The sequence below is a fragment of the Strix aluco genome, chromosome 15 (assembly GCF_031877795.1).
Source record: "Strix aluco isolate bStrAlu1 chromosome 15, bStrAlu1.hap1, whole genome shotgun sequence".
Taxonomy (NCBI): Eukaryota; Metazoa; Chordata; class Aves; order Strigiformes; family Strigidae; genus Strix; species Strix aluco.
Window position 1 is genome coordinate 21,155,758 of NC_133945.1, and position 13,014 is coordinate 21,168,771.

At 53.6% G+C, this 13,014-nt stretch overlaps 1 protein-coding gene across 8 annotated transcripts in view; it reads left to right on the forward strand.

Annotated features, from left to right (window-relative positions):
• PRKCB (protein kinase C beta) overlaps positions 1 to 13,014 on the forward strand; it is a 131,346-nt gene that overhangs the window by 113,711 nt on the left and 4,621 nt on the right. For 2 of the 8 annotated variants that reach the window (XM_074840759.1, XM_074840764.1), the window contains one exon: positions 9,211 to 10,553. The exons of 1 other annotated variant lie outside the window; for it this stretch is intronic. In XM_074840759.1, the coding sequence (XP_074696860.1) occupies positions 9,211 to 9,420 (210 nt within the window). In that variant the 3' untranslated portion in view covers positions 9,421 to 10,553. 5 more of the 8 variants (XR_012625236.1, XR_012625237.1, XM_074840763.1 and 2 more) reach the window with 5 other exon arrangements.

Here is a 13,014-nt window from a genome sequence, read left to right on the forward strand (position 1 = left end):
ATGGACTTACTCATATGTTTCCACCTCCTGCATGCCTGTTGGCTGCTGTGCCCTAGCTGGGCACTGGTGTTTTACAGAAAACCGTGAGTCCAAAGTTAAATCTGGTTTGCATGGCTGATAGGGGCTGACATGTCTGCCCAGTGGTCAAGGTGGGGACATTGCACACTCTTAATCCATCATCCTGGATCACAACTCAGAGTCTAGAGATGGATGCTCTAGGTATTCAGCTGAGCCTTCCCCTGCCCTGCTGCCCTTAACAACCTGGGACATGTCTTCTTTTCCTCTGCTTTACAGCAAACCTGTTCTTTTGAAGGGACCCCTTCAGTGCCTGGAAAAACTCTGCTTTCAGGGAAAATGTGGAGTGGGAATCCATTTGGTGTGGGGTGCTTGGCTTCTTCAGCTCTGCTCCCTCTAAATGCCTCTCTGCTCCAGCAGCCTTTTCCCTTCTACAGCTCCTTGCTTGACTGATCAAATATGAATAAACCCCCCATGAGCTGGGCCTGGCAGGAGCCTCCGCAGCCTCGTCTCCCTCCCGGCACGTGGTATCGATGGGGGGGCGGCTGCCGAGCGGGAGGTCAGCTCCTCACCCCAGGTCTGCCAGCGATGCCCTGCGTGCGCTTGGCGCCGTGTATTTTAATTTCAGACAGATGTTTTTACAAAGTTAACTCCTGTGCAGCGGTGCCTTTGTGCTGTCCTCAGAGCCTTTCACTTCCACGGCTGAGAGCTGCTTCTGTGCAGCGTGGCCTCGGGCTGCCCTCTGCATCAGCAAAGAGAAAAATGTCCCGTTCTCCTTGTCTGGCTCAGGAATGTGGAGGTCCAGGGTACCGGTAGGCAGCTGGTGATGCTCGCAGAGACCTGAATCGCTGCCTGCTTTCCTTTCCCTCGGAAGGAAAGGGATCTGCAGGCCATTAGGCCATAGGAAAGGCTCTACTGGGAAGGCATTAACTCTGATATCAAAGTATGATCGTGCAGAAGCATCTGGGGCTGTTTGTACATGCCAGGATTTGTCGGCTCAGGGTGGGATCCCACCTGTGCGCGGAGGATGCCGAGACACGAGGCGGGTGGTCTGTGAGCTCCAGCCGTGGGGGGGACACTGCCCCGCAGCCGGAGCCCGTCGGGAGGCACCGGGGCTTCGTGGGGCCTTATTCTGCGAGAGCCCACTCCTCTGAAATCCCTAACTCCTGCTGTTGCCCACCTCTGGGTTCGTTTGCTAATGAAGCTGTTGCGCTTCCCTCCTCTGCGTCTGCCCTTTCTTCCCGAGCAGGTCCCCAGCGACGCTGTTTGCCTTGGGCTGCGGCACAACCTTACTGTGTGGTGCTTTACGGTTAAAAACAATTGATTTCTGCTAAAAGTGCTTTCTTACTGTTTTTATGTTTTAAAATGTGCAAATTTCTTTCTGCTTTAAACATATTAATTCTTTAAAAATACTTTTGATGCTGGACCTTGGGAAGGGGACGGTAAGCTGCCGTCCGTTGCGTCTCACCTAACAGCTGGCGCGGGGGAAAATTCACATTTGATAGGACAGGAAGATTAACAGAAAGGTAGGCACAGCTGATTTAGGATTTAGGGAGGATTAAGACAACTCAGGTACCTGCTGATAGCTGATATTTCAACAGCAGTGCATCTGTGCTGGGAAATGCTGCTCCTTTCATGCCAGCTGTGAGCGCGGATCAGAGCAGCACGGAAACGACAATCCGGGTTTGGGCACCTTCGCCGTGCGCTTGGGTGGGTCACGAGGGAAGAGACAGCGTGCTGCTCCTGACCTTCAGCCCTTCCTGCAGGGCATTTGTGCTAGCCTGGCTCTTTACCTTGGCTTAAGTCTATTTCTTTAATTTTTCTTTTTAAATGAGCTTCTATAAAGATAAGGTTACAGGGATTGTCTGCAAGCCAAAGCTTCAAAATTTCTCCGCGCCGTCCCCGTGGCCGCTGGCCGGGATGGGCTCCACATCACATCCCAGGAACCTGCATCCTTTTACACCAGCAGGAAAATGGAGACTCCAGCCCTCTGCCTGGCTTGGGTGTTACATACCGGAGCTGAAAATAATTTCCCAGGAGTTCACGTGTTGCTTCCTGCTTTGTGCTTGATTAACCTTTATCACAGAGACGGTAACGAGACAGATCAGGGTCTGGGTTGTCTTTGGTGTGCAGAAACTCGGCGGTTTTGACATGGGGCTGTGCTTGGCTGCTCCGTGGTTTGGCTTGTGCATAACAATTCCTTTCGTGGGTCTGCATTTACCCCGGGAAGTGTGTTTACACTTGCCTGCTTTCTCTGTCTTTCATTGAGATAATTATTGTTTTTGGTATCTAATTACTCCTTTACTTTACATAAAGCCTAGTGATTTGAAAAGTCTGCTCATTTTGAAAGCATTGAAATCATATGGCAGCACACAGGATTACTCACAACAGGACAGTGGTTTAAAAAAAAAAATTGCTTTTAATCTAATAATTTCTAATTGCATAAATTAATTTTCCCCTAACTGCTTTGAATTAATTAATGTTAAAATGCCATTTATAGACCTAGATGTGTAAAAGCTCCAGTTCTCCTGCATGTGCGTTTTTGTAGCCTTAGTTTCAGTCTTTACAAGGTGAGTTCAGATGTTTGCATAAGTAATTTCCTAATTAGATGAGATTTACGGATTGAGGGGGCCAACAGCGGGCAGGAGCGTGCCATGGGGAGGTGGCTGGATGTGTTAAGGTTAAACATCTCCTCTCAGAGTCGAGTCAAGATTTGCTCTGGTAGCCTCAGGGTCCTGTAAAGACTTTCTCTGAGATTCCCTTCTGATTATTCAGCCAATATTTTCAGTATATTGGGCAGAAACTTGGTTCTGTTCATAGGAGAGAGATGAAAACCAGGGTCCTACATCGGAAAACCCTCACAGGGAACGCTCCCAGCCTTTGCCTGGAACAAGGATGAACGCGCTGGAGCATCCTGAGCTGGGCTCTGGCATCCTTAGCCAGACGCCATTGAAGGAAAAGCACCTTCGTTCCCTGTTTCCCGACCAGCACAAAGGGGCCCTTGGTGTGGCCCCAGGGTCCTGCTGCGAGCCAAATTCCCCCAAACAGGAGGCGTCTCTTCCCAGAAGTGTCCGAGAGCCCTGATCCTCCCTCAGGTGGTGAGGAGCCGGGTTTCTAACCAGAGCAGCACCAGAAAGGTCAGACTTGCCCAAGAGATGCCTGTGAGGCCAGTGGGATCGTGGCTATACCACCGGTTTGGGCCAAAAAACTGGGAAATCAAGGGTGTGTTCAGCCCACCACTTCTCCTCAGCGCTGAGAGGGCTTCATCGCAGCAGGAGAACAGCCATCCCTGGTTTTTTATGATCTTTGATTGCATCTCAGGGATCAATGGAAAATATTTTATTGCGCCTTTTTTCTCTATTTGAAATCAAGCTAGAAACTGATAAAATAAAAAGGCTATCTTCTAAGCTGACAGTTTTATTTCTGCAGCTCAAAAAAAAAGTCATTCTGTGTTGGCTATAAATATTAGACAGGACACATTGGGGATTTATGTAAGATAAATTCCCACCCTCCCCCTTTCTCCATTCAGGATGGAGTGATGCCTGTACATTAATACAGTACTAAAATGAGGCAGATTTTTCACAATGTGGCTTTAGATAAATGTAAAAATTTTTACAGCATGTCTCCCGTCCTTTAACGAAGAACCAAATTTCGGGAGCTTTAAAGACGATGCTCCTGCAGATCGCGCCCGTTTGCCGCCCGGAGCGGCCTGGATCCTTCTTGCTCTCTCACATCACGCGCATGGGCCAGACCTTGTGTCTGAAACTCCAGCAGCGCTGGGCCTCGGCCCCGGGAATAAAACCTGCCCCGTGCCCGGAGCCGGCGGCCGGCGGTGGCGTGGCGGGGGCAGCTCGGGACGGGGCGTCCCGGGCAGCACAGACGCGTGGTCGCAGCCTTTGGACCCTGCGTTTGGGCTTGGATGGGGCCCCTGTAAACCCAAACACGATTTCCAGCCTTAAAGTATATATTTTATCCCTGTGGAAGTTCCCGCAGAGGAGGGTGTGTGGATTGATGTGCTGACCAGGACAAATTCTTATGCATCTGAACAGAAAGTCTGCAAACTCCACGAATCTGGGCATGAAATACTACAGATTTTTCATACTATGCCTCATATGAAATGCTATGGCAACTTTTTAAATTTTCCATCACATATTCTTGCCTTACTGCATTATGATGAGAATTATTCTTTGCCAATATACATATTAAAAATATATTTGTGTTTTCTATCTCAATAATGAATCATTTCACAAGGATTAGTTTTAAATCTTTGGGGTGGCTCTTGTTTGATTTTTTTTTTTTTTTTTTTAAGAGACAGCACATTTCTTTATGGCAAAAAGGAGGCTGGTGCTGTCAGACATTTCAGATGGAGCGCCTTGCATGTCTCCACCAAGATCTCCTGAAGCTAATAGGCAGTGACAGCTCTGTGTTCAAAGCACTGTAAGGCTTTCGCTGCATATTGGGAGTTGATAAAATCTGCAGGTGAGCAGCTTATTAGCAGGTAAACCCTGCTGTGTTCCGTGTTACTGCACTGATAACCTTAAGCACTGCAGCTTTCCCGGTGATCTTGCTCATAGTTTGTTTTATCTCGGTGCTCAAGGGGATGACTAGTGACAACGTGGCCCCGAAAAGCCCATCTCTTTGTTTCATGGCTTTAGCTCCCAGGCTTCGTGGAGCTGGCAACTTCAATTTTGGGAATTTATTTTCTGTTTTGACATTACTGGGATGGCTTTTGGGAAGGCGTTTGACTGTTGCTGACTTGTCAAACATCTGAAACACACTTTTGCAAGACTAAAGCTGTACTTGATTGCATGGTCTGGAGCAGCGACCGGCTCTTCCCGAACAAACCGGAGCTGTGACGGGTCCTGGTCAAATTCCTTACGGTGGGAGTTGCTGGCTCCTCCAGAGACACCCTCACTGTTCATTTCTGGATGCCCGTGAGCGTTGCTGCTGTCCTGCTGCACTGGCGAGGGGGGATCTGCCAGCCTTCGAGCCCTCCGGTGATACGGTGCCTGGTCTAAGCACCCCCCCGGGGAGGGTCTGGGGGCTCGGCTGCCCCAGCCCGGCCCTGAGCAGGACTGGGGGGCTGCTCCCCAATCGCCCCGGCCCAGCAGGGACAGCAGGCTGGGATCAGATGGGAGCTGCAGCCGGGGAGTGCTGGTGCAGCCGGAGTAGCCGAGAGGGGAAGGTGACCAGAACGTCCCTGTTCGGCCGCTTCTTCATGTGCTGCAGAGGCTCCCCCGGCCCAGGAGATGGGCACCCCCCGTTAGTTTGCACCCGCCTGCTGCTCTCGGGAATAAGGTGCTCGGAGAGAAGAAAAAATGTGGAGAATGGCCTCGGGATGGGGCCCGTGCAGCGGTCAGGGATTGGCAAGGTACGAGACATCAGGCTTCTTACAGAGGTACCCCCCGAGCTGTGTGCCTGCCAGTCTGCTCGCTGCGTGGGGCTCCTCATCATCTCCTTGCTGGGCTTCTGTTGTTAATTTGACCTGGGCTCTGTGTTTTGTGGTGCAGGGACCCTCACCCTTTCTTTGCAGAGGTCATTTTCCATTTGGGTCCCTGTGCCTGAAATCGGGGACTTCCACAAAGTTGTTCCAGCGTCGTGCTGGGGCCACGGCCCAGGGCAGCTGGGGCAGGTTCTCTCCCACCACACGATGCTCTTCATAGGCTGCATCAAAAGGCTTCTCAGGCTCATTTTGGGGAGCCCTCCTCCTCTTCGGTGCCCTCCTGGGGAACTGCTTCGCACTCGGTTTGCATGTTTGGTTTGGGGGGGATTTTGTTTGTCTTTGGATTTTTTTTTTTGCCTAACTCCTCCCCTGGGCGGCACCAACTCATTTTTGCATCAAAATACTTAAAAAAGAGCAACTGTATTGTAACCTTCCGCAGCGAGAGCAGCATCTGCTCTTGCCTGGGCTCAGCTGTGGGCTCGGCCCTGGGGCCACAGGCAGGAGCTGTGTTCAGCAGGGCTGATGCTGTGGCGTGTGTGGCCACAGCAGCCGAGAAAAGATGCAGGGGGGGAAACTGCCTCTGAGTAAGTTTGAGTGCTGAGTTAGAAACCTAGTGCTGAGCTCCTGGTGACAGACAGGAGATGTGCTTGGGAGCAGCAGCTTGACAAATCCAGACTAGAAATGTGCTGTAGGTTGAGACGTGGCCTTACGAAATATGAGAGGTACAGCGGGGTGGAAGGATGGGCTCAGAGGCGTCAGCACAGCAGTAACTAGAGTTAAATCAACTCAAATGTTACCCACTGAACTTTTGTTAGAGACTTGGGGATAATAAGTGTCTCACTTGGCGCTATAAGAACATATAAGAGCTGCCAAAGGAACATGCCATTGGAGGCTGATGGATGTTCACGTTGTCCTCCCTGAAACCTCCTCTCTGGCAGAGGAAGGAACTGGGAAATGTTGAAGTTTACATGGATTTGTCTTTAATATTTTATTATATTTAGTCTGACGTTTATTACAAATGTAAATCTGTTTCCTTAGCAAATGAAAGTTAAATGCCAGGAGAAATTGTCCCAGCACTTGAAGCGTATGGAAGGGGAGGACTGAGGGACCGAGAGGTGCTGGCTTCTGCATCTCTTCACAGAAAAGAGGCCCAGGAGACTGACAGCAGGGAGGGTTCGCCAGCCCTCGAGCAGAGTCAGCTCGTGGGGATGTGACACGCGTGTGATAGGCAGTAATTGAGCCCAATTTGTAGCTGCTGCAGTGACCCGGCATCCACCTGTTCCTCGCTATTGCTATTATTACATTAGATCATCTCTTGCAGCACAGGAAGCTACAGGACCCTTGTTTTGATTGCTCAGAAGATTAAATAAGGCATTTGGCACATCTCCCTGCTCCCAACCCTGCTGTGGCTGCAGAGCCTGCAGCACAGCCTGGGCCTCTGCTCCACGGCAGCCCCGAGCCGTGGATGCTGCGTGGGGGCTCCGGCGCTCTCAGGTGCTTTCCAAGCACCGTGTTTTCCTGCCAGGCCAGCCAGGGTGGTGGTCGCCCGGACTCCAGAGCTTTTGGTTTCCTCTCTTGTCTGGCTTTGCTGGCTACAGAGACCTCGCCGGTGCTCTTGGACTCCTGCCCTGCCTGAGGCAGGGCTTGGCTTTAGCTGCCTTCAGGGGCAAGAGCGGAAAACACCGCTGTGAGCAGGGTTTTGGGGACAGCCAGCCTTGCCCAGTCGCCATGGAGAACTCTGGGGATGCCAGAGAGCATCGGCTGCCACCGCCACGGACCGTCTGGGTCCGACGGGCACGTTGGGAAGGGACAGAGCAGCACTGGACATTCCCAGGCACAAGTGCCTGCGTTAAGTGTTGGGCCAGCAGCTCTGCCGAAGGTGAGGAGCTCTCTCCTTGAGCAGGGGCAAGGAGAAGCCTCTGAGCCCTCCAGGCATGACAAAAACTTCCCTCTCCCGGGAAGGGAGGGATGACCGAGCGGGTGAAGCTGCAGGGTCTGTCAGAAGACGCTGCTGCCCTGTGCGTGGCGCAGCCCGAGCGCAGGTCCAGTGCAGCGCGTAGGCAGGGAACAGCAGCAAGTAATTGTGCTCCCATCTCATTGCTCTCCTGCAATTACTTGCCATGGCGTGGCCGGAGGGTTTTGCCGGTCTCTGGCTGTGCCATGAGATACCATCGCCTTGCGACTAACAAAGCTCATGCCTATTTTGCACCTTTTTTTTCTTTTCTGCCATTGCTGCTCCGAGATAAGCGGCGGCGCGCGGCGAGGCTGGGCGGGTGGCTGCAGCCGCGTCCCCCACGCTTCTTTCTCCACCCACCATACGTTCTTTTCTTCCCCTCTCATAGTGTGGACGCAATGCTGAAAACTTCGACCGGTTTTTCACTCGCCATCCACCCGTCTTAACACCTCCTGACCAGGAAGTCATCAGGAACATTGACCAGTCAGAATTCGAAGGATTTTCCTTTCTTAACTCTGAGTTTTTTAAACCTGAAGCCAAGAGCTAAGTAGCTGTGTAGATCTCATTCCTGCATCTCTATCATCCAGTCCCAACTGCTGTTGTGGTGACATATTCCATTGCAAAACTTGCATTCATGGTTTTTCTTTAGTACTACTACTAGAGTGACCATATTTCAAAGCCAGAAGTGTCTTCACATGATCTGAGGCGTGCCTGAAGGGTGGGTGATGTGCGGCGGGCACTGCAATGTGCTTTTGTGACATTCAATTTGTAGAAAATGAAAACGGTTCATTGGCTAACGGAGAGGTGTAAGCCGTGGCAATTAGGAGAAATCTCTTCAGCATGTGTTTTGATTCCTGCTCATCCCTTTTTCTAGTCTTTTAATATAATCATGAAAATTTAATATTTAGCCTTCTTAGCCTCAGTGACAAGTAAGTGTTTTTAACGAAACCTTTCCCCGGTGTGAACACGCACCCGCAGCATGGGTGCTGCCGGCCAAGCCTCTCAGCTCCTCCCAAAGCCGAGCGGTTGCTCCGAAGAGCTGAAATGCCAATTCTGGCTTCTTTGGTAGCTCTGTCCTGCTGCCCAAAGGCCGCCGCAGCCCCCCTGGCCGCCGTAGGCTCGTCCATGCGCGGCTTTGGGCCGTTCCCTGCACCGGGGCTCCAGCAGCAGCCATAAGGTGTTGGGGCAGCCGGGTCTGCTGTTCGCAAAGATTTCTCCTGATTGAGCAGTTTCTAAGCACCGTTTTTTAAATCAAAAGAAGCATATCCAGTTGTAAACGGGAAATTTGAAAGAGCTGTTGCAGATGCTTTTGAACCCATGGTCACCCTAGTAAATACCACACAACATCGGTTCTCATAGCAAAACTTTTTCTTTCAAATGCCAAAGCAACTGATTGAGTTATTACCTGCGCTTTAAATGTGTCAAAAAATGGTATTAACACAAACGGGATGCTATTTAACTTTGAACAGTATTGTGAATTCTGATCTGAAGCTTGTAAAGAAATTTGTTTCGACGAATAGTCCTAATTTTTAAAAATGCCGCTGGATATTTAAATGGCCTAAGGTTTGTTTCTGGTATCAAAGAAGAAGTTTCAGGAAGGATGAATTTCTCTTGAAACAATAACAATCATGCAGCTTCCTTTTATACTATTCTGCAGATGTTCGTGGGCTGTCACTGTATCAATCTGCTTAAGTTGTAATGTGCCATTATTTTTTTTTCCCATACTGATTATAAAATAAAAAGTGAGAAATAATGTCAAAGAAACCTGCATGTGTTTGGCAATAATGAGTTTCTACAGTTCTGGGTGCAGAGATGCCGCTTGGGGATGCCGGCTCGGGGCCACGGCGGGTTCCCAGAGAGACCAGCGCAGGCAGCGGCGCAGGCAGCGACCCACATCCCAGCGCAGCCTCCTGCACCGCCGGCGGAGCCACGGCCCGTTCGTCCTCTGCAGCATTTGTCCCCAAACCGAGGTGCCACATCCTGGGAGCATCTTCCAAGCAGAGAGTAAACGCCTGCGTGTCCTCTGCGCCAGCTCGGCTGCGCAGCCGGCGACCCCGCTCGCTCGTGCCACTCGGACACGGACGGGGAGAGGAGTTTCTCTCCGACGTCCCTCGGAGGAAGGATGATTCGAGGCGTGAGGACGGCGCTGCCGAGGCGAGCGGAGCTCTGCCACTTGGGGATCTCTGAATGCCTTGAACAGAGACAACTGCGGTATGCGCTTCGGCTTTCTGGGGACTGCAGAGGCTCTCGGCGAGGCAGCGCCGTGTGTCGGTGACTCACCGCCCTGCCTGTGTGCTCTCGGAGGAGCAGCTGTTAAAAGCAATTGGCAGTTTCAGCTAAAGAGGGATTACAGGTTCCTGTTAACCTCCCTTCCGAGTGCATGCAGAATTTCCCTTCTGTCTTTGGAAATCCATTTCTGCTGAATTGCTGCGGTTCTGAACCCGGCGGGGTGGCTCTGGAAGGCACCGAACAGCAGCACTGGCAGGAGCTGCTCCCCAGCGTCCTCCACCCGTGCAGCCCTGGCACGGGGAAGGGGCTCAGAGGTGGCAGCGGTTCTGGGGGGGGATTCCTGTCCCCTCCTGCACTCCTCATCACCTCCCAGAGTCCATTATTAGCCCTTTGCTGAAAGCATTTTCAGCCTTGAATTTCCCCTGCCTCCCCCTCTCTCTGTTTACCAGATCCACGTAGCCGTTCCCTACCTGCTCCCAGGCTATTCATCATCTTTGACAGAGGCCAAATTGCCACCAATTTCAGAAAAAATTCAAGGTAAGAAATCAGCAAACCCCACTTTGCTGCGCTCACAGCTGGGCCCTCCTGGTGCTGTGCTTCCCTGCAGAGCCCCTGGAGGGGTCGGGGGGGAGCTGCCCCCCATGCAGGGGGAGGTGGGCTGCCCTGAGCCCCCTCCCCGGCCCATTGCAGCCTGTGCCAGAGCTTTCTGCTGCCAAAAAGCAGCGGGAATTTTTGCTCACCCGAGTGCTGCCAGGCTGAGCGCTCGCCCTCTCCGGTGCCGGCAGCAGAGGCCACTCCGAAGGGCTGGCGACCACGGGGGCACTTTGCACCAGCGGCAGATGGGGATGTTTCATTCCCCTTTGCAGCATCCCACAGCATTCCTGCAGGGGAGAAGCTCCTGGCTCGGTAGGACAGTGTTCTCTTGGCACACCTTGGCTTGGGTGGATGTGGCCTTCAGGAACCATCGGGTCAGCTCAGCATCCCCGCGGGAGCGGGGCAGGAGCCTGGTGCCACCGTGAGCTCCATCCTCCTGCACGTGCTGGGGCTGCAAGAGAGAGACCCCCCGTGCAGCCGCTTCGAGACGGCCTCTTGGCAGCGACGGGCAGCGCCTCTGCTCCACACCAGCCCCTCTCGTCCCAGGAGGACGCTGCCTTCCACCAAGGTGGGCTTACACTTGCATTTCAGCCGCTTCGCCCTTTGCCTGGCAGAACGCTGTGCCAGAACTTGGCTCCTTCACCCCATCTGCCCTTCCCCACTCCTGCTCTGTGTCCCCAAATCCGCCTCTTCTTCCGTCTCTGGGTGGGGAAGAGTAGCCCTGCGGGGTCTGTCCCAGCTCTCGGGGGTCACTTGGCCAAAAGCGAAGGCAGAGACCTGGCACCTGCTTGGGGTCAGGCCGGGACCCGCGGACGCCGGCGCCCTGAGCATCGCTGTGTGTTCAGAGCCTCGCACAGCCGTGGCCTGGCTCCTCTCCTGGCTTTTCTCTCTTTGTTCCTTGAGCTCCAGCCCCATTTTTCTTCCCACCTCGTCTCCTCTCAGCCACCCTTGGCTCTCTTCTCTCTCTGCTCTCCCCGCTGCGAGGCCGAAGCTGTCCCAACAGGATGACTTCTGTGACAAGGGCGGTCTCGGAGCGGCCGTGGAGGCCCTGGGCCACCACTGGCCTCGGGACTTGTCTCCAGAGGCTCGATCCAGCTGCAGTTTTGGTGTGACGCTCCTGGCCTGGCCAGAGGGTGACAGGGAGGATCTGACCTGGCTCTCGGCCGTATTCTGGCCACCGGCTCTGCCCCAGCATCCCCGGACGGCAGCAGCTGCAGCAGTGAGGGGACGAGGTCTCACCTGCCGGGTGCTTCATCAGTGCAGAGCCGTGGGGAGGATGGCCGGGGCGGGAGGGAGCGGGACAGGCACTGATCGATCCCACATGGTCCCTCCCGTGGCACACATGTGTCCGGCGGCAGAGCAGCCGGGGGTGAGCGTGGCAGGGCCCCCCCTGCAGTTACCCCTCGGAGCTCTCTGCCATGAGCTGGCAAAATCAGCCAGAGTTGGGAATCTCCCATCGTAGCAGAGCGCAGGCGAGCTCCTGGTGCTGCGGGGGCCTCGGTTCAAAGGCAGAATGTGGAAGGGGGTGGGGAAAGACCATTTTGTAGGTTTCTGTGAGACACTAAATTTGTGACAGGAGCTTGCCTGTGTCACGAGAGGGGAAGGTCACATCGAGTCCTGGCCTGGGGGTGGCTGCGCCTGCCAGGGAAGGTGGAGGAGTGGTGGGAAGCACAGTGCTCTGGGGTGAGGCCTGGCCGGCCCCGGGCGACGCGGCGCCTCTCCCACCATCACCCCGGCAGCACCCCAGCCCCGCGTGGGGACTCAGGGAGGACAGCGAGTGACCGCGCTCCTGTCCTGGTTAAGCTTCTGCAGGGAGACTATTGAGGCGGGAGCGGGGCGTCCCTCCGCAGTTCCCCTGCTGATGAAGGGTCCTGGGTGCTTATATTGTCTCTTCAGTTCTGGTTTCCCACTCGGCCAAGGCACCGCAACCTCCCGCAGCCAGAACGTGCCGTCAGCGGGCATCCTCTGCTGCACAGCCTCTATAAACCCAGCCCCAGCGCTCCCGGGCGCCGGGCTCTGCCCTGCCAGGAGCAGCTTACCAGCACTAGTCACGACTGACTTTGTTTTTTTCTTTTTTGGGTTGGATGTAGCTGCAAAGTCGTTCTTCTGATGAAATGAATATGACAAAAGGTTGCGCATGTGGAGTTTTCATTCTTTGAGGTTTTGAACTTCTGTATATTCTCTATATACAACCCTGGAGCAAATCAAATCCTCAAATCAATTAACACTGCATTGGTCAATACCATATCATAGCATAATTTTTTTAAAAATCAAGCTTAAAGCAAAAGGCGCTCTTACAGCTGATTATTTGGTGCAAATTTTGAAATGGTATTGAATGTTGACTTCCGTTTTGAGGCACGTTGCTTCCTCCAGGCTCCTTCCTCCTCTGTATCGCGACTCTGTTTGCAGTGGTGGTTTGGCATGCTGAGAAACTGCTCTGTTGCTCTCTCTTACAGCGGCCAGGAGAGGAGGGACGGGAGCGCCGCAGCCCTCCCTGACGCCCCGTGCTCTCATCGTGTCCCTTCACTCTCTGGTTGTGTGTTTTAAGGCGTTAAACTGGTGTTTTTCTGTTCTTGCCCGCGGTGTGGGGTTGCTTCTGTTGCACAGGGGCTGCCGCTGCCTGTCGGGGTGCGTGTTCCTCCTCATCGGCGGCGGCTTTAGAAACCGGTGTGGAGGTCTCGAGCGCCGGGCGTGGAGCCCGGGGACAGCCCAGCTCCCTGGGGACAGCCCGGCTCTCCCAGCCGTGCGCCCTTGGGTGCTGCCACCGCTCGCTTGCTCG